The sequence below is a fragment of the Leptodactylus fuscus genome, chromosome 7, assembly GCF_031893055.1.
Source record: "Leptodactylus fuscus isolate aLepFus1 chromosome 7, aLepFus1.hap2, whole genome shotgun sequence".
Lineage (NCBI taxonomy): Eukaryota > Metazoa > Chordata > Amphibia > Anura > Leptodactylidae > Leptodactylus > Leptodactylus fuscus.
In genome coordinates, this window is record NC_134271.1 from 64,165,161 (window position 1) to 64,184,207 (window position 19,047).

Sequence of the window (19,047 nt, forward strand, 5' to 3'; positions counted from 1 at the left end):
AGATGCTCTAGAATGGTTGTATTACAAAGAATACCGGTATGTCTGGGTAGGTGACCTATTCCTTGTTTAAAGGAGTTGTCCAAGCAAAAATGGACAACCCTTTTAACTTTTAAAACAGCCGAGGGCATTGGAAAATAAATAAATAAATAAATAAAAAATTGCATAGTCTCCCATCCCCAATGCTCCAGTACCCTCCCACCCATCCCAGTTCTTCTGCTCCGGCCGCTTCTCCGGAGTCTCCTTCAGAATTTCTCTGGAGCCGCTGATTGTGGTCAGGTGACCACTGAGGCTAATCAGCGAAGGGTCTGCAATGTCACTAACTGTGACATCACGGGTCCTCTTCCTGAAGCCACTGGAGCAGAAGAACCAGGACACGTGAGAGGACAGGGGAGTATGTTTTTATTTAAAAAAAATTTTCACTGCTCGCAGCTGATTTAAAAGTTAAGAGGGTTGTCCATTTTTGCCTGGACAACCCCTTTAAGGCTGTGTGAATGGTAGACAATTTGCCATGTGACTATAAGGAATGATTTGATAGGTCTAATGAGTTCCTAGTCAAGGTCACCACCCTATTGCACTACGGCCATATGGTCTATTGCTTTCCAGTAAAACACACACACACCTTACTCATTTTAGTGCAGTAACTATATGAGACAGAGGTGGATTACAATATGGAAAACTCCCTCCTGCTAAAGTTTTTGGAACTTTTGTGACTTTTTATTGTTACGCCTGTGGCCATGCTTACTGTCCTTGATGCATCCGGATGGTATCTGTCACAGTAGCTGTGTGTTTTCCTTGTGATCACGCGGACCCTTCATTCATGTGTTTTTTATGCTGCTTGCACAAGACATGACGTTGTGTTGTTTGACAAGCTGTGCATTGCCAGCGCTAAAGCAGACGTCAGGGACAAAAATAGAATTTTTATTTCCTCCCCTTGTGAAGCCAGCTGTGTTGTAAGGGACGCTGGTGCTCTGAAGTGTCTTTGTCTGCACATGTCAAATGGGAGAATAGACTCTTTGCCAGTCACGGATCTCAGTACTTTCCTGTTTTCGGCTTTTATTTCTCCTAAATCTTCTCATGAGACTTCTGCGAGCAAAGTAGAAAGTGCAACGCATGTTTTCCTCTTCAGTTTCCGGGAAAGCTGGGTGACAACCAGTGCGGTTAGCGGTTCACCCCGTGTTCTGAATAGAACATTTGCTTTGTTCTTAAACTCATTCTCCCAGTTTTCCTACTGTTACCAGACAGGTTTACCATTTAGGGTTCTTGGAAATCTGGGTGCCTTCAAGAGCCCAGCTTTTCCAGACTCTTTAAAAGCTGTGACAAATAATAAGTGCACAAGCTGAGATTTATGTCTTGGAAAATATTACAAGAATCCCTCCAGGGTCATAGTTACAATTTGATATTTTTCCTATAGCAGATTCCAGAGCATTCAGGAATTCCCCTGCTGGCGTGAAAGGTTCATTGTTTCATCTAGAAATGATCTTCTGGATTCTAGGCAGTTTTGTGAAGGCCTGGAGAGGTTTCCAGAATGTCTGGGTGACAACCAATATGGCTTCCACGGCTGCTCCTATACTGGTTGTCCCCTCCGTTCAGCTGCAGTGGTACAGGAGAGTTGTTCACATACTGCAGATTCGTAGTGTGGATTCTTCATTGAAAATGACTCTGCATGGACATGATTGTTTCATTGCAGATTGATTGGAAAAGCTGCATAGTGTGCACTCAGTCTATATGGCTGCATTACTAGTCAGAGAAGGTCATTTAGGAAGCAGAGAAAGCTGGGTGGCTATCCAGATGTTACGGTAGCCTTGTAGGTTGCCTCCCAGAACAAGGCAGTCAATAAAGGACCATGGAATTAATGGTGCTATATAAATAAACAATAATAATAATAATAAAGGAGGCTGTTAATGTGGTCATTAGCTCTATTAGTGCATAGCAGAGCCAATCCAGTAACTGCGTAGCAATAGGTCTGTTATACTTGAATGATGGCTGCTCAGAGAATACGTGTCATCTCCTACATTAAGATGTATTTTCTCTTTGTCTCCACAGGTGCTTGGTCGCTGTTTCTTGACTGTGATGCAGGTTCATTTTCAGTTCTTGTCCCAGGCGTTACAGAAAGTGCAGCCCTTTGCTGAAGCGATAGCACAAGAGCGCAAGAACGCTCCTGGATCCGGTGACCTGAGCCCCACAAGAGAGCTGGATGATGCTGTGAGGACATGGCGAGGAGCTACTGAGGTGAGGAACCAGTAACATTCCTTTCAGCCATTGCCAGCAGTCCCTGAGCTGGATTTTTTTAGGAGGATGGAGGACATTGTACTGTCTGACTCTCAGACTTGAGTCATTTATATCATGAGAATAAACTAGGCTGTATAATGAAGTCTGAGGATGTGTGGTTTAGGAATCTTACTCATCAGCCCACGTAGGCTAGACTGTCACCAAATGATTCAAAGGGCAAGATCTGAACATAGGAGATCTGGCGCTACAACATGGAAAATATGTGACAGGCTGAGTACGGCTGATTATAATACAGGACATAGGAAGCTCCCATTTCATTTTGTCTGCAGATCTTTTGTTATGTGTCTTCAGTCCTTTGAAGATAAATGAAACAAATACAGTCTTTGGTTAGGGTTTGCCTCTATCTGCCTGTCATCGCTGGTTAGTACCAGTCACTGGTAGCTGCATCATTTCATGATGGACATCCTCCCATGAAGGAAGCCATAGTTAGGTGACCATTGTCAAACCTGTAGTTTCCTTCCTAAGCCCTTTTCACAAACTCATAAGGGCACATTTACTAAGCTGAGAGCTCCAGAATTGTGGCTTTGTTTGCTTAGACTGCGGCCCACATGCTGTGTCCCAGACTTGTTTTAGGGCATATCTTAAATGGGTATTCCAGTAACAGAAAGTTACCCCTTTCCCTAAGAGTTTAAATGGAGTAGCAGCTCGTGCACCACTCTCTTCATTTCAATGGGAGCCACCGGAGATATTAATATCTCCAATTGAAATTAATAGAGCGGCATGTGCTATCCAGCTGTCCGCTCCAATGAAACATGCTGAACACTCCATTTTGTGATAGGTGGGGGGTCAAATTGTTTGTACTCCCACTAATAAGTACCCCCGAGTTGATCTAGGTCTTTCTTACTGCTGGTGCAGGGAGTAGGAGGTGGAGAGAACTGTATTTTAAAGGAGCCAAGTTGTTTTTGTGTAATGCACAGGGGACTGACACTTCTCCACCTCTGCTGCGGGTTTCTGACTCTTACTGTATCTATTTGAAGAGCGTATGGGGGTCTGACTGCACAGATGAGGCACTACATGTCATGATCGCATATCCTACTGGTCACCAGCTCAAGTGTTTTCAGACCACCCCTTTAAGCCTTGCCCTATTACTGACAGCTCTACATAGAGCTTGGGCTGAGCAATACAAGACTACTTGGCAGTCTAGTGCTTTCCTGTCACATAAGAGTGAGTTGTGCAGCTTGGTTGTGTTGGTGCCGTCAGTCATATCTGGTTAGTCCTTAGGAAAGGTGCTGTCGGTCATACCGCGTTAGCCCTTAGGAACGGTGCTGTCAATCATACCGGGATAGTCCTTAGGAATGGTGCTGTCGGTCATACCTGGTTAGTCCTTAGGAATGGAGCCGTCGGTCAGACCGGGTTAGTTCTTAGGAATGGTGCCGTCGGTCATACCGGGTTAGTCCTTAGGAATGGTGCTGTCGGTCATACCGGGCTAGTCCTTAGGAAAGGTGCTGTCAGTCATACCGGGTTAGTCTTTAGGAATGGTGCTGTTGGTCATACTGGGTTAGTCCTTAGGAATGGTGCCGTCGGTCATACCGGGTTAGTCCTTAGGAATGGTGCTGTCGGTTGTACCGGGCTAGTCCTTAGGAAAGGTGCTGTCAGTCATACCAGGTTAGTCCTTAGGAATGGTGCTGTTGGTCATACTGGGTTAGTCCTTAGGAATGGTGCCGTTGGTCATACCAGGTTAGTCCTTAGGAATGGTGCTGTCGGTCATACCAGGTTAGTCCTTAGGAATGGTGCTGTCGGTCATACCGGGTTAGTCTTTAGGAATGGTGCTGTTGGTCATACCGGGTTAGTCCTTAGGAATGGTGCTGTCGGTCATACCGGGTTAGTCCTTAGGAATGGTGCCGTTGGTCATACCAGGTTAGTCCTTAGGAATGGTGCTGTCGGTCATACCGGGTTAGTCCTTAGGAATGGTGCTGTCGGTCATACCGGGTTAGTCCTTAGGAATGGTGCTGTCAGTAATACCGGGCCAGTCTTCAGCTCTGTTGCTGTATTAATCAGATTTTTCTAAATGTAAGTTGGTCGAGAACCATCAAGATCGCTTTTTAACCCGTTACGTGCAGCTATCAAGTCATCTGCTTGATAGTTGAATACTTAAGATTACTAATCCATTTTTAACCCATCAAGGGTATTGAAGATAATCCCCAGTCCTATTATAATGACATTTCTGCCTTCAGCCGTGCAGCGGCTCAGCTCCGTTCTTCAGTCATGTTTATATTGTACGGTTTGTGACTCAGGCCTGCTATTATATCATTATGTTAAGTGTATCATTAAGTGCATTATGCCTGTTCCATGCTGTAAAAATAACACGGGGACATTAGTGTCACTGAGGCCGAGTGTTTAGTGTCTCCTTAGGGAAATGCTGAGACTTGGGCTGATATGATGCTTCTATCTCCACTAGCGGGCAGATGAGCCGTCTCTGTCTACAGTGACCTGTGACTGTGTCAGGAGGCGGCTCGTTCCATTTGTTTCTGGTCTGTGTGGACCTTTGTCTATTGTTTGGTGGGGGACATATCCGTCCACGTCCTGACCTTTTTCTTAATTGGTACATTTGTGTTGTGTGGGAGAGCGTGGCAGTGCCAGCGCGGGCGATGCGGGCTACTCACAATAATACGTCTCTTGTCTTCACACACTGCTTTATTTTTAGAATACGTATGTAGAGGGAACTCCAATTCATGTAGAAGACGGAGGAATGTGAAGTTGGAAGTGTTGAAATGTTTCCTTTCTTTTTATTGAAAGCTGCTTTTTATGCCCCAGTTCCCGTAATATCTACTTTGGATATAGTGTTTCTGTGCTCGGGGTAGCTGACGCCGAATATAAACATTTACTTAACTGAAAATAAGAGTCTTGTATCCTCCCTGCCGTCCATTTAGCAGCCCCTTCTAGCACTTGTAAAGATTTTCCTGAATATTAAAGTAAATTCTAGAACTAGCTCTAGACGTGTAATATGCAACTGCGTAGTTTCTCTAGCTCCTGTCAGACTAGAACTCCCAGCAGAATCTGATGCACTGGATTTGGCATTCTGGGGCTTGTGCAAAGAAAAACAAACGTTTGTTTCTATTATGATTTAGTCCCATTTGTTGCATTTAGTGTGGTTTTTTTTGCTCTGGTAATGGAGTATAGGTGAAAGGTAATATAATATAGGTGATTGAATTACAAAAAAAAAAAAATCAAGGTTTTATTGGTTTTCCAAAAGAAACGACGAGGAAAAACAGTAGTAATAACCTACCTGTGCCAAAGTAATGATGACAAAATACAATGGGAAAGAGACATTATCTACTATCCACGCACTGCAGATAATCCTCAGCTTTCTTATGCTATACATGTGCACCAAAGCTTAGCCTGACACGTAATACGCTAACACCATGACACAGAGGTTGAACTCAACTCTCTCAATGGCCCTTAATGGCTTTTGTTGCGTTCTGTGATAAGCTAGCAGGTGATGGTGTTTGGTGGATTCAGTACTAGCACCTTTAGTATCGCCAGGCATTGTTGTGTTTTGTATCATTTTCTGGGCAGATTGAATGCAATTTATTGTGAAGACACTTATTATTGTGGTAATCTATAGAATGACTAACATTATCCAGACTCCCCATCACTACTACCACTTACATATAGTACTAAACCATCAAGTCAGTCAAAGTAGGAACCACAGACTGATCAACTTGTGAGACACAGTGTGGTTACAGCCATAACCACTGATAAACCAGAGAAGGAAGGCTGCGGATTGACAGGGAGAATATTCACACCATTGCCCCCCTCCTATAGAGACGTCATTTGTTTACTTCTTGGAGATGTGAATGGGCTGAAAGTTTCAGGGCTGTCTTGCTAGACTCCTTTCTCATGCCCAGGGCTGCCTTACTCCTACTCCTCCGCTCTGTAAACCGCACCTGATCCATGTGATCCTTTCTCCCACATCCACAGCTATTAACCTATAATAACACTTGTCAGTACAGCTATGTGTAAAATCTCTTAACCTGGAATACACAGATTCCTAGTCTGTGAAACTAGGTCACATCAAGGCAGTGTAGAGCCGTGTGTCTAGGGCAGCTGTGAGGCTACTACAAGTGCCAGCAGATCTCCAGTTCTCAGAGCATGTGGGAAATAGTTTCCTAGCCACTGCAGATCCGTAGTTTGCAGACCTTACCATATATCATCAGGTGACCTATGCTGCTGGCCTGACATTAGTCTTTGTAGCTTCACGTATTATACTTGTAAATGATCTGACGAGAAACATTTCTCCATGTCCGTGTCACTTAAATATTTACTGTGGCGCCAAATAAATATAGAATATGCTAATCGCAGTTTTACATAGTATATGCATTTATAAAGCAAAGATCCCTGTTTAGTCAGTGGTTCATCGGGACTCCATGGAAGTAGTTACATCCTGGAAAAAGGGCAGAAGGAAATGACATCTCACAATTTATTCTTTCCGCATTTAGCTGAAGACATTGCATGTTTTCAACACCTTGGCCCACATTGTCTGACAGCATGAAAGGACTAGTCACAGGATGCACCAGATTTATCACAGTGCCGCTGTGTCGGTGCATAAAGTTAGATACCTTTATGCAAATTGTTTTATGCATTATGCATTGGGGGCATGCCTTGGCTTATCTGAGCTTGGATCTCTGCTCTAGATCCCCGGCAAAGCAATTTGCCTTTTCTTTGCACATAAATAAACCAGCATTTTGCATGAAAATGGGGTTGCAAAGCTGAATAGCAGAGGCATATTTGGAAACTGTAGAATTACCCCAACATGGTGCTGGGATTGATTATAAACTTAATCTACACCTGACAGACTCCCTTTTAATCCATCTTCTAGTTGCCTTTCTTAAAGGGATTGTCCCATCTCAAGGATCCTATCTATACTGGTTGTTTATGCAAATTGGAGCCTTTTCCTAAATATATTGCTTTAGAAATTCTGCTTTGTTTGCCTGATATGTGAATTTATTGCCCCATTGTTTACACTGCGTTGCTATAACCACGGACCTATAGGACAAGGGACGTCACTCACTCACCGCTTTTTCCAGCAGGATAATCCTTTCAGATAATTGCAGTTGTCTGATAAATCCAAGTCTGTTGTCTCTCTATGTAAACACACAGATAACACTTTGTTCTGTACAAGAATCTACAGATTATCTGACCCGCAGAAGTGTTCTGTGTCCTGTTCAGCAGGAGGGAGAGAAATACAGGAAGTGAGAGGCAGACACTGTACGCAGCCCGGCTGAAAGGCTGACATGGGAAAACCCCTTTAAGACCATTACGTTGAGACTCCTCCTTGCTCCTCTGATGTACACACAGTGTTTCACAGTGTATATAACCTGCAGACCATACTCACAATTCTGGTCTGTGGGAGTCAGAGTGAAGCTGTAATACACCTGTGGTTATAAGTGTTCATACAAGAAACCTTGTGTGTCAGAGGAGAAGAGAGGTCTATGCTCCAGATGGGGAGCACGTAACTTCACAATAAGGATAACTTTTTGTTTTGTTTACTGGGATAGAAGTACATAGGTTATTTAAATTTTTTCCTCCAGTATATTTGTTTAGCACACTACTCTGGTTATTGGCATGTGACTCTGGATATGACAACCATAACAGATTATAGATTATGACTGCTTCTTTATGGGTTCTGTGCAGCTGGACTCAGTACAATGCCTGAAGGTGCAGTGCTTGACTATGACCCTCTCTTATTTGTCTCTCCACTCCGCATGCACTGGGCATATCGCAGTGTACAAGTTTATCATGGAGTGTTCCTTCAAGCAAAAAATAGTTATCTATGGCTGGGTACATTGGGACCGTATCTTTATGTTTATAGCTCGGCAGCTGCATGCAGTGTATACAGAGATAAGCTGAAGATTAGAGGCAGCTGATATAGGCATTTCATTTGTAAGCCAGGCCATGTATAACTGCGCTGACTCTTGCTTTGGACAAAGAGCCTTATTGTAGCGCAGCTAATTTGCCCAGTGACATGACCCCTCTATGTGTACTGTATATACAGTAGTGCTGGAAAGTTTATGAACCCTTCAGAATTTTCTAGATTTCTGCTTAAATTTAACCTAAAACTGCATCATATTTTCATTCAATTCTTAATATTAGATAAAGAGAACCAAATAAAACAAATCAGTCAAAAATATTACACTTGGGCATGTATTTTATTTATAGAATATATTCTAATATCACATATCTGAGTGGCAAAGGTATGTGACCCTTAGATTTGGCAGATGAATTCAAGGTAAAATTAGTTAGTTTGCAGTCAGTGGGTTGACAGTCAGTTGTGAGTGGGTGTCCTGATTGTCAACTCATAGTATGAACAAAGGAGATTTCTGAGGACCTCAGAAGAAGAGTTGTTGATGTTCATCAGGCTGAAAAAAGGTCTCAAAACAGTCCCTAGAGTTTGGAATTCAACAATCCATAGTCCGACAGCTTGTGTATAAATGGAGGAAATTCAACACCATTATTACCATCCCTTGGTGTGGTCGACAATCAAAGAGCAAGGCATATAAGGCTAAGTGCACACAGAGTTTTTTGGATCGGAACTTGAGGCGGAGGCTGCCTCAGGTTCCGATCCATAAAACGTGTTGTGGAACTGAAAGCCGGTGCACGGCTCCAGTATCCAGCCGCGCACCCTCCTCCAGACCAGGCTCAATGAATCGGCCTAATCCGGAGGAGGGATTTCTTCAGAAGAATGGACACGTCCGTTCTTTTTTCCGGGAGCTGGCAAAACCGGCTCCCGGGAAAGCCTCCTGAGCGGCTCCCATTGATTTTAAGGAGAGACGTCTTTTTGGTCCGGGTTTTGAGGCGTTTATGTGTATGCGTTTTAGTGTATGTATGTGGTGTGTGCTGGGAACATAGATTCCTGAAAAAAAACAAGCTTCCTGTCTGATCGTGGCTTGGACTTCATCACAGATTTTTGGCTACAGAGTCCATGGCACGATACTCCATGCTTATTAGGGATTTTATTAGGCCTATTTAATGAATTGGAGGAGCTTTTTGCTTCTGACTGATCATGGCTGTTAGGCACAGCCCTGTATTTACTCCTGACTTACACTGCGTATGCATCTTGAATGCTCCCTTATTTCATCTTTGCTCCATGGACATCTGATCTCATGCACTGGCATTCTGTTGAGCTTATACAGGGCTTGGACTTCTACATTGTAGCCAGTCTGAATGAGAACAGATGTAGTATAAGGCATGAGAGATTCATGTAGCAAAATGAGAGGCAAATGTCAGAATTCCTAGGTTTAATGCTTAGTATTGCATGTTACTTTTTACAGGTAGGACAGATAATTATTAGTCAGAAAATGTTAGTTTCCAGGATGTGCTTGGCCAATATAGCGGGCAGATACCTGGCAGCAAAAGAAAGTAGGAACTACTCCTCTACTAAATGATCTGTTCTAGTACCAGCATAACAAAAGGTACCCATGGCATGTGCTATCCCTGAGTGGCACTCACTTAATACGATTAGTGGCTCTGCAAGGTTTGTTCATTACTGTCTTCGTTATAGAACTGAGCAAAAGTGACTACCTACCTGCACACTATAAAGATGGATTGTTGTCAATAGGACTTGGACTTTCAACCCATTTAATACTAAAGATGTTAACATCCCGTGTCACTCCTAGGGGAGCTTTCAGAAATGGCAGAGCTCCAGCACTATTGCTCATTACAGATAGTATGAACATCTATCATTGTATAAAGTGGGCACCTGCTGGGATGCTTGGCGAGATACCTAATGTATTCTGAATTTAGAATTTGCTGATCTATGCATAAGTTATTGACAAGCCATGAAATATGCATTACTGAGGTGCTGCATTATTATAACATGCTGCTTTTGCTGATGATACAGGCCACAAGCCGCTTACGAGAGAGAGGTTGTGATGGATCCTTGGCTGGGTTAGAAGTTCAGCAGCTTTTTTGCTCACAAAGCATGGCCATCCCAGAGCATCACCTCAAGGAGCTTAACCTGAAGATTGATAGTACTTTACAGGTAACGCCTTATTTCTGCTGTTCTGAGGACAGATATTTATATATAGTATATATTTTATATTTGATTTTTACACTTTCATTTTTTTTTTGTAACAGGCATATAGGATGGCTTTGGAAAGTTTAGGTCACTGTGAATATGCAATGAAGGCTGGCTTCCACCTCAATCCTAAGGCTATTGAAGAATGTTTGAAGGTAACTGCAATGTTCACTTAGGAATGAAAAGAGCTTCATTTAGTATGTTTAAAGGGCTTGTATTAAGGAAGAACTTTCTCCACCTCCACAAGCATTAACGCTTTGCATCCAACAATAAGCTCCACTCCATTGATTCCACTGCAGTTGGATTTTTTTTTTTTACTTGGCCCGGAATGTTCCTGAGCAATCGGTGCCCATAGTTTCAGCCCATGATATGATAATTTGGCTCTATAGTCATCTGTGAAGTACCTTGCTGTGTGCTCCACATCCTAGCACTGTCTACATGACAGTAGAGTTCTCACTAACTGCACTGATGGCTCAGGAACCACAAGGACTAAAGGAAAAAAAATTCCAACAGGGCCGGAATCAGTGGAATGGTGTCTGTTCAAGGATGCAAAGAGTTAATGTTGTTGGAAATGGTGAAAGGTCATCTTTAAACTGATTAAGATTTCAACAGCACTCCAGGACTGTCCACAAGAAAATCCATGTCCTACTAGGACATAGTCGGGTCTCCCACTTGTGACTCCTAGTGAGTGACTCCTATTGGCAGCATCCTTGCATCATATGAAATGCCATTCCTCTACATGGCTGCAATGCAATACTACATTTCAGAGCCACTGCAGGGGAAAATGTCTGGCTCGCCATGGCTTTCCCGACAAAATCAGTAGTTTTGTTGTAAATGGCTCATGCAGTGATTGTTGTGTATGTGCTGTGAAAATAAGCATGAGTACTTTCAACCAGGCATACGTAATACCCAAATAATAAGTTGATCACAGGATATACTGTAGCTGGACCACTCCGATCAGCAATGACAGCAAGTGTTTAGCATTACACAGTCATTAATGAAACCACTGGGCTCTCTATGTAACCTATTGGATACATTATGTTGTGGCGATCTGCTTGGGGTTATGGACAAGGGTCTGCACAAATTGCCAAATGGGATATTTGCAAATGGATTTCCCAAACCTGATTACTTCTTTTAGTCACCTTGTCTTGTTTCAGAAACTCAAATGCTAGAATTGTCTTTTTGTTCCATCAGGGCTGCTGTAGTGATGCAGAGGCACAACAGGCAGGAAGGAGACAGACGCCACCTCAGCCAATTCAGTGCGAGCTCCCAACTGTACCGGTGCAGATTGGCTCCCACTTTCTGAAAGGAACATCATTTAATGAGTCCTCAACTGATAACCTGAAGCTGAAAACGGTGACTTTCCATTCTTTGTAGCTATAGTTAATGGTTTGTACTCCTGAACTCACAAGTAATACTGAACCTCTGCTCTGTTCTTAGCATGCAATGCTGCAGCTGATCAAAGAAGCGGACGCACATAATGGCATGACTGACAGAGATGATACGGCAGTGACTGAAATTCTCAATCAAGTCTGTCCTTCCACATGGCGGGGGGCATGTAAAACTGCAGTGCAGTTGCTTTTTGGCCAGGCTGGTCTGGTAAGATTATGAATCCTAGCATTTACATATCACTATAAGCATTTACACATCACTATAATACATGTATCAAACAGTTGTTTTACTCCTTTCCATCTGCCCCCTCTCCTGCCATTGTCTGTAGGATAGTAAGAAGGTGGTAGAGGGATTGAATTGCACAATACTGTAAAATCGGGCGACATACATGGTCTGTCTACAGTTTTGGAGTCACATACTTGCATGGCAGCTGTATGCATAAATGTTAGACGTTTCTGGAGGTAAACACTAAAGGGGCAGTACTTTTCATGCAACATTTGATGATTTGTAGTTTCTAGAAGGAGTCTTATTAATCACACCTTGTATCATCTACCTGCTCCAAGAGTCTCAGGATCAGCCTCTGTCACTACTGTTTCCAGTCACACCCTGCACAACGAGTTGTCACTTGCTGACTTGATAATAGGAGAGATGTGTGCAGCCCACACCACTCCATTCAGTGCTGAATGTGTGGACCTTACTTGCCCCTGCACTCAGGATGAGACAGCAATGTTTTATTTACTCAAGGTATAAAGCAGCAGTGGTGGTAATTTGGCAGTGTCTGGGTTATGATCTCATAGGACTTTGTCTGCAAGTGACAAAGCCATCATTCTACTGCGATTAGAGCAGAGGAAGCACCTGTCACACAGTATTCCTCCACTCGCATGGGAAGGAAGCTTCAGGCTGGGTGTGAGAAACAAGCACTTGGCTGCGATCATGCAGTTGTCACGGAGTCCCAGAGCTTAGAGTAACTTTTAGGGCTCGTTCACACGGGGCAAGAGCGGGCGGATTTTGGCGTTGAATCCACGTCAGAATCCGCCCCCTCACAATAGAGGTCTATGTAGACTGCTAGCTTACTTTTTTCCATGCCGCTCATGGAAAAAAAGAAGTGAGTTGTCCTTTCTTCAGGCGGATTCCGCGGCTGATTCAGCCGTGGCGTCTGCCTCACTTCAGCAACCTCCGGACTAGGCCCATTCATTTGGGCCTACTCCGGAACGGGAAGCCGCGACAGTCGTGGTAGGCACATTTTGGCCCTATTCTGACGCTGCTTCCCGCGTCAAAATCAGGACCAAAATACGCCTAACTGTGCCCCGTGTGAACTAGCCCTTAACCTTCTAACCCAGATTCCCTGCACATACCCCTCCTAATTTTTGGTTTTCATGTTATTATTATTATTTTGCACAAGAGAAGTGCAAAGATTTGTAAACTCCATATTGATAGGTAAGCTAAAAAGACTAGTATGCTGCAGAGATGGCTAAACTAGAGTCAAAGGATATTCAACAAAGCCAATACTTCTCACCTGGAAGCGGTATGCCTTCATGCCCAGCCATATGTCATTACGTATCCAGACTATAGGTGGCCCAACAGGGTTCTAGAGCCTCCTTTCAATTGTACAGTTTTTCACAATAAACATATTGTTTCGTTCTAATATTGTAATCACTTACATATATTGTCATTACATTCACATGTATAAAGTTTCATTCCATTCCAACAACTTCTTGGTGCATTATTATTTTCCATTTTCTTTTGTTAATGAATGTAAATACTAAAGTAGAGTGCTATCCATCTATCCATCGCAATTACAACAATCCTAGTTCTTGCATGCATCTTCAGTAGCTTCTGGCAAATATTAATTTCTGAGATATGTAATTCGGATCCATTTGTTTTGTTTCAACCGCAACTAGGTGGTCGTTGATACAGCACAGATTGAGAATAAGGAAGCCTATGCACCACAGATCAGTCTGGAGGGCACAAGGGTTATCGTGCAAGTTCCATCGACTTGGTAATTGATCTCTTGCTTAAAGCTGGGGTTACGATGTCTCTATATTGTATGATCCCTTATCATAAGTTACATTTAAATTGAATGTGTTATCAGAAACAAAAGTTTTAACATAAAAACTTTATCTAGGCTTTTTTTTTTTAAATTTTCAGCTATATCAATACATAAGCTGAACATGCCTGTTACAGTATTAGGTTCCAAATATTTATAGATAATACAGGATTGCACTATTTGCAATAGGTGATTGTCACAATTCACTCATTACACCCCCCTCCCCCAGGCTTATACTCGAGTCAATACGTTTTCCCAGTTTTTTGTGGTAATGTTGCTTATGTTCGGGTCGTCTTATACTCGACTATATACGGTAGTTACATTCAGCCTGATCGGACAGTGTTGCTTGTTTAATATGCTTCATCCCAGTGACAGACTCCCTTTAACAACAGCTCAGGTGGGATAGGTGCCCCCATACTCATGTATAGAAAATAGAATGCCTTGTGTGAGGTGACAGGCTTTATGTCCTCTCTTGTAATCCTCAGGTGTTTGAAGGAAGACCCGGCTACTATGTCTCTGCTGCAGAGGAGTCTGGACCCAGAGAAGACCCTGGGGTTGGTGGATGTTCTGTACACTGCAGTGTTTGATGTTGCACGTTGGAAGGAGGGCAGGTACATGTCTATTACATCCCTGAAAAATAAAATAAGTTTATTGTGTATTGTTTTGAAAGTTTTCACAACAATCCATTGCTAGGCTCAAGGGTGCATTCACACGGAGTAAAATGGAGTGTAATTTGGAGTGTAATTTTTACACGTGTATTTTGGAGTGTTTTTTTTTTACATGTGGCGTTTACGGAACGTTTTTTGGAGCGTTTACACGTGTAGAAAAACACGCTCCGTAAACGCTCCAAAAAACGCTCCGTAAACGCCACGTGTAAAAAAAACGCTCCAAAATACGCGCGTTAATTTTTTACACGTGTAAAAATTACACTCCAAATTACACTCCATTTTACTCCGTGTGAATGCACCCTAAGACTGCTTGCTGTGCTTAGAATGAATTGCATTGCTGTGGACCATTCCTTGTTAGAATTGTTTTAAGACCCTCTTCGATCATAATCATGGCATATTCTAGCAACATCCCTACACTTTATTACATTGGAATACCCCTTTAACAAACCATTCTTGCAGGTGATGTGTGTGCTAGGTGACATGTCTTATTATATTTTTGCTGCATTCAGCAGTAACCTAATGATAGCTCTTAGAGTCCATGAGCTTTACTTTGTGTGACTGTGTACTGTGTGGGTTGGATAGTCCAAAGGTAGGGAAGTTTGAACCATCACTGTGCCAGCTTGGTAGGATACCAGACTATATTACAGTAGATATCCCTAGAAACATGATTCACCCAATGTGTTGCTTAAATGGATGGTTCTTTCAACATAGCCCAGTAAGCTGATTGTGGGCGAGTTCAGCTGCCATTGCCAGCAAACCCTCTTATCCCCTGCAGGAAGCATGAAGCATCACACAGTCATCATATAATTCCCATACATGCTTCAGAGAGAGAAGAGGCCTTTGAAGACCCTCGTTGGTTGTTTAAACCATTGGTTTTAAATAAAGCTTGATATTATATTTGTTGGTATTTAGTGCAGACTACATAGGTTATATCTGCCATTCTATTTACATCTTCCATTGGTTTTCAGGGAACAAGCACTGCCAATCATCCAAATTCAGCTACAGAGAGAAACCTCAGAGTTTGGAAACCAGATCGATCTTCCGCATGGGAACGGCAGCAAGTCAGCCGGTGGACTGCAAAAGACTTTCTCAAAACTAACTTCACGGTTCACCAAGAAAGTGTCTTGTAGTGGCTCTGGTCACAGTGGAAGTTACTCTGTCCCTCAGACCCCATCTAAACATGTCTTAACCACTAACAACTCAGAAGATAAGGGGAAACTCCCCAACCACACAGACTCCAAGCTACAGAGCATGCTGACCTTAGGAAGCTTCTCCAGGTCCGTGGACCACTCCAGCCACAGCACAAACAGCCAGTTAGTAAATGGTTTTTTTGTCGATCGCAGAGAGGATTTGTTTAAAGGAGATGATCCAAAGGATGAGAAAGGAATGAACTTACCTTCTGATCAGGAAATGCAGGATGTCATAGATTTTCTGTCTGGCTTTAACATGGGCAAATCCCAGCAGACATCCCCGGTGGTAAAGAGGAGAAATTCCACTACGTCCTCTGTAGTGCCAGAGCAGAAACAAGGGACTGTTAAGCCACCATCACAGCCAGTGATGCATCCTCCTGCTCCAATGCATCCTTCAACTACGCCACAACAACAACCGCAGCAGCAACAACAGGGACTGTTACAGCAACCTCCCCAGCTGCCTATATCACAGAAACAACAGCTGCAGTATTATCAACACTTGTTTCAGCCAATTGGTCCACAGCAGCAACAACCGCAACAACAATCACAGCACCCATCAGGAAAATGGTTAAACAGTTCCTCTTCGCAGTCGTCGCAAGCTGTCGGCAGTGGTTTATCTCCCCTTGGTCAGCTTAACCAATGGAGCAGTCAGGGGGTCTCTGATCTGAGCTCAGACTTGTATAGTATGGGGTTAGTCAGCAGTTTTATGGATAACATGATGTCCGAGATGCTAGGGCAGAAATCGCAAGGACCCCGAAATAACACTTGGCCGAACCGTGACCAAAGTGAAGGAGTGTTTGGGATGCTTGGAGATATTCTGCCTTTTGATCCTGCAGGTGACTACTTTTGATTTAAAATTTGTATTAGATTCTGTTTATATGATTCCCTTTCCTCTAGTTTAAAGATGTCCTAGATATAACCTCTATTTGACATATGTTTGGAGCTGGGGGGAAGTGGGGTGGACTCATCTGTTTTAGTATATAATACGGGGACTGGGTATTACAAGCTTGGGTGTGTGTCCCTATTCATTCTGACACTGTCCAGTCAGGGCTGACCATATCAGACTGTGTAGGGACATATCCATTTTGGCCATGGTGGAAATACTGTGGCAAAAAAGTTGCGTTTTACATTACCTGAAAAATGGATGGGATTCTGGCTAATCCCAGCCACACATTGTAGAAAAAAAATCTGCAGCACAAATGCCAGTTATACCTACGGAACAGCTGGTATTTTCTGTATAATAGAGGCCTTAATCAAAAACGTTTTTGCAGCAATTTGCTGCATGGGAGCCTTAGCCTTAACAATAATTTTAAAAATATTAACCTTAAATAAAAACCCTTTCCCATTCCTTAATAAGATAAACAAGAAAAAGAAATCATTGCCCTGTCCGTATAAAATTGAACTATTAAAACCGAATATAAAATATAATATATCTCGTAGAAAGACATACAATACTATAATAGTTGTTTTTCAGTCGCCCTAAACCCCCCGCTCCAAAAAGAGAATATATATATTCAGAAAACTATGCCTTAAGTAAGGTGTTGTTTTGTTTTTCTTTTTGTGAAATGAGGTAAACGTAGCAAAGTTTATCCAAATCTAGAATCGCCATAATCATGATGAATGTTTTTTTTTTTTTTTTTTTTTTTTTTTTTTTAAAGGGTTGTCAAGGATTTAGGTTTTGGCCTAGCCTTAGAATAGGCTATAAATATTTGATCAGTGAAGATCTGAGGTACAGGGGCCGGATATATCAGCTGTACAGGGCCTCTTCTGATGTCCATATAGATGAGTTTGGTCCCTGTATAGTGGCTAGGTGGAAGTACTGCAGCTCGGCTCGCATGGATGTCATTGGACGCAGTCTAATGCTTTCAGCCCCATGTTGTGCCTATCCTAAGGCTTGTAAAATGAAACCCTAAAATGAATTACAGTATTGCAGGACTTTTGATACAGCGCCCCCCCCCCCCAAAAAAAAAAAAAAAACAACCAAAAAACAAACAACTCATTAATCTTAAGATGGACAAAACATTATATATATATATATATATATATATATATATATATATATATATATATATATAGATATATAGATATAGATAATATTCTAATTGTTATGCAAAAGCAAGCCCTTGCGTGATTGTGCAGAAAAATAAACTTTTTCTAGTTTTATTAGGTCTCTTCCACTGATTCTGGTGACGTCAGGTTTTTTTTTTCTCTAGCCCCCACCATTCCTGAACTATCAGTACTATTAGTTTCAGCACCCAGTATGATAATTCAGTTCTCTGTCAGGTAGGCAGTCCTAGGTTATAACAGATAGGGACAGTCCACTTTACAGTAGAGCCGAGTAGCATATTGTGTGCTGAACCTATTTCTCATGAGCATTGCAGGCTGCTAAAATAGGACCCTGGTGAAGAATGCAAAGAGAGTTGGAAGTAGTGAAAGGTCCGCTTTCATGGGTTAAAAGATTGTATAAGGATGGGCATTGGTGGCGTATTGCCAGTATATGCCACCAGTGTCTGGGAGGTCCTCTGCTGATCACTAGAATGAAGTGGCTCTTGCTCTAGTAAAGCATGGTGTCACTTTGATGCTTGTAGCCATGTGCTTGCATGAATGGCAATCCATTTACTTCTGTGGGGCTGCTGTAGATTGTAGTTCCAGAAGCCCCATAGGAGTGAGTGGAGTGCCCATATTGGTACACCGGTGCTTCATTTACAGTAAGGTCACAGGGAAGTTTCTGTTCCCATTCTCCCAATGGTCAGACCTCCAGAAATCTGGTTTTTATCCCCTACCCTGTTAACCATTTATGTTACCAAAACACCTTTAAACTGTTGCCAATTTATCCTGTGTATCTGCAGGAGCGACGACGCTGAAGTCTCCCTACAGGTCACACATCCTGGGGACACATCAGGGTCTATACTTATACAATTCATGAATACCCATAGAACAAGTATCTGACTAATCTCTCTTCCCCCTGACAGCACGGTGGGGATAATAAGACTTACTGGGTCATGTTTGAGCTGAGTTGTAGGAAAGCAGTAGGGTTCATGTATTCCTTGCCTTCTGGAGTCCGTTAGGTTTGTTTTGGCGTTGACCGCCCTTGCACGCTGACACTAGCATGTATACACATCATCTGTGGTGCACGGTTTATCCTCCAGGAGTTCAGTGCTGACATTTTTTAGTGATAAGTTTATATATAGGAGACGGTGTCCAGAATGTCATACATCCACAGTCATAGGTCTATAGCGATAAGACTTAGAGTATGTCCCCACTGAGATAGTAATAGGGTGTTGGTAGATGGTATCATGCTGCTGGTGTATTGGCTACATGACCAGTTGTGGCCTAGTCTGCCAGCCTGATATTATTTTCAGTTAATGGGTAGGATTTTATCCCAGTAAACAGAAGTATTAGGAGCTGCTGACTGGCATCAACTAGTTCATTGTGTTGTATTCA

General features: G+C 42.6%; 1 protein-coding gene across 1 annotated transcript in view; it reads left to right on the forward strand.

The window, feature by feature from the left end:
* Positions 1 to 19,047, forward strand: part of GARRE1 (granule associated Rac and RHOG effector 1) — a 69,209-nt gene that overhangs the window by 45,216 nt on the left and 4,946 nt on the right. Inside the window, exons 3-10 of the mRNA XM_075282027.1 lie at positions 2,044 to 2,229; positions 10,130 to 10,270; positions 10,366 to 10,461; positions 11,501 to 11,662; positions 11,747 to 11,905; positions 13,600 to 13,697; positions 14,231 to 14,356; positions 15,382 to 16,439. Of these exons, the coding sequence (XP_075138128.1) occupies positions 2,044 to 2,229; positions 10,130 to 10,270; positions 10,366 to 10,461; positions 11,501 to 11,662; positions 11,747 to 11,905; positions 13,600 to 13,697; positions 14,231 to 14,356; positions 15,382 to 16,439 (2,026 nt within the window). The remainder of the gene's footprint in view (positions 1 to 2,043; positions 2,230 to 10,129; positions 10,271 to 10,365; positions 10,462 to 11,500; positions 11,663 to 11,746; positions 11,906 to 13,599; positions 13,698 to 14,230; positions 14,357 to 15,381; positions 16,440 to 19,047) is intronic.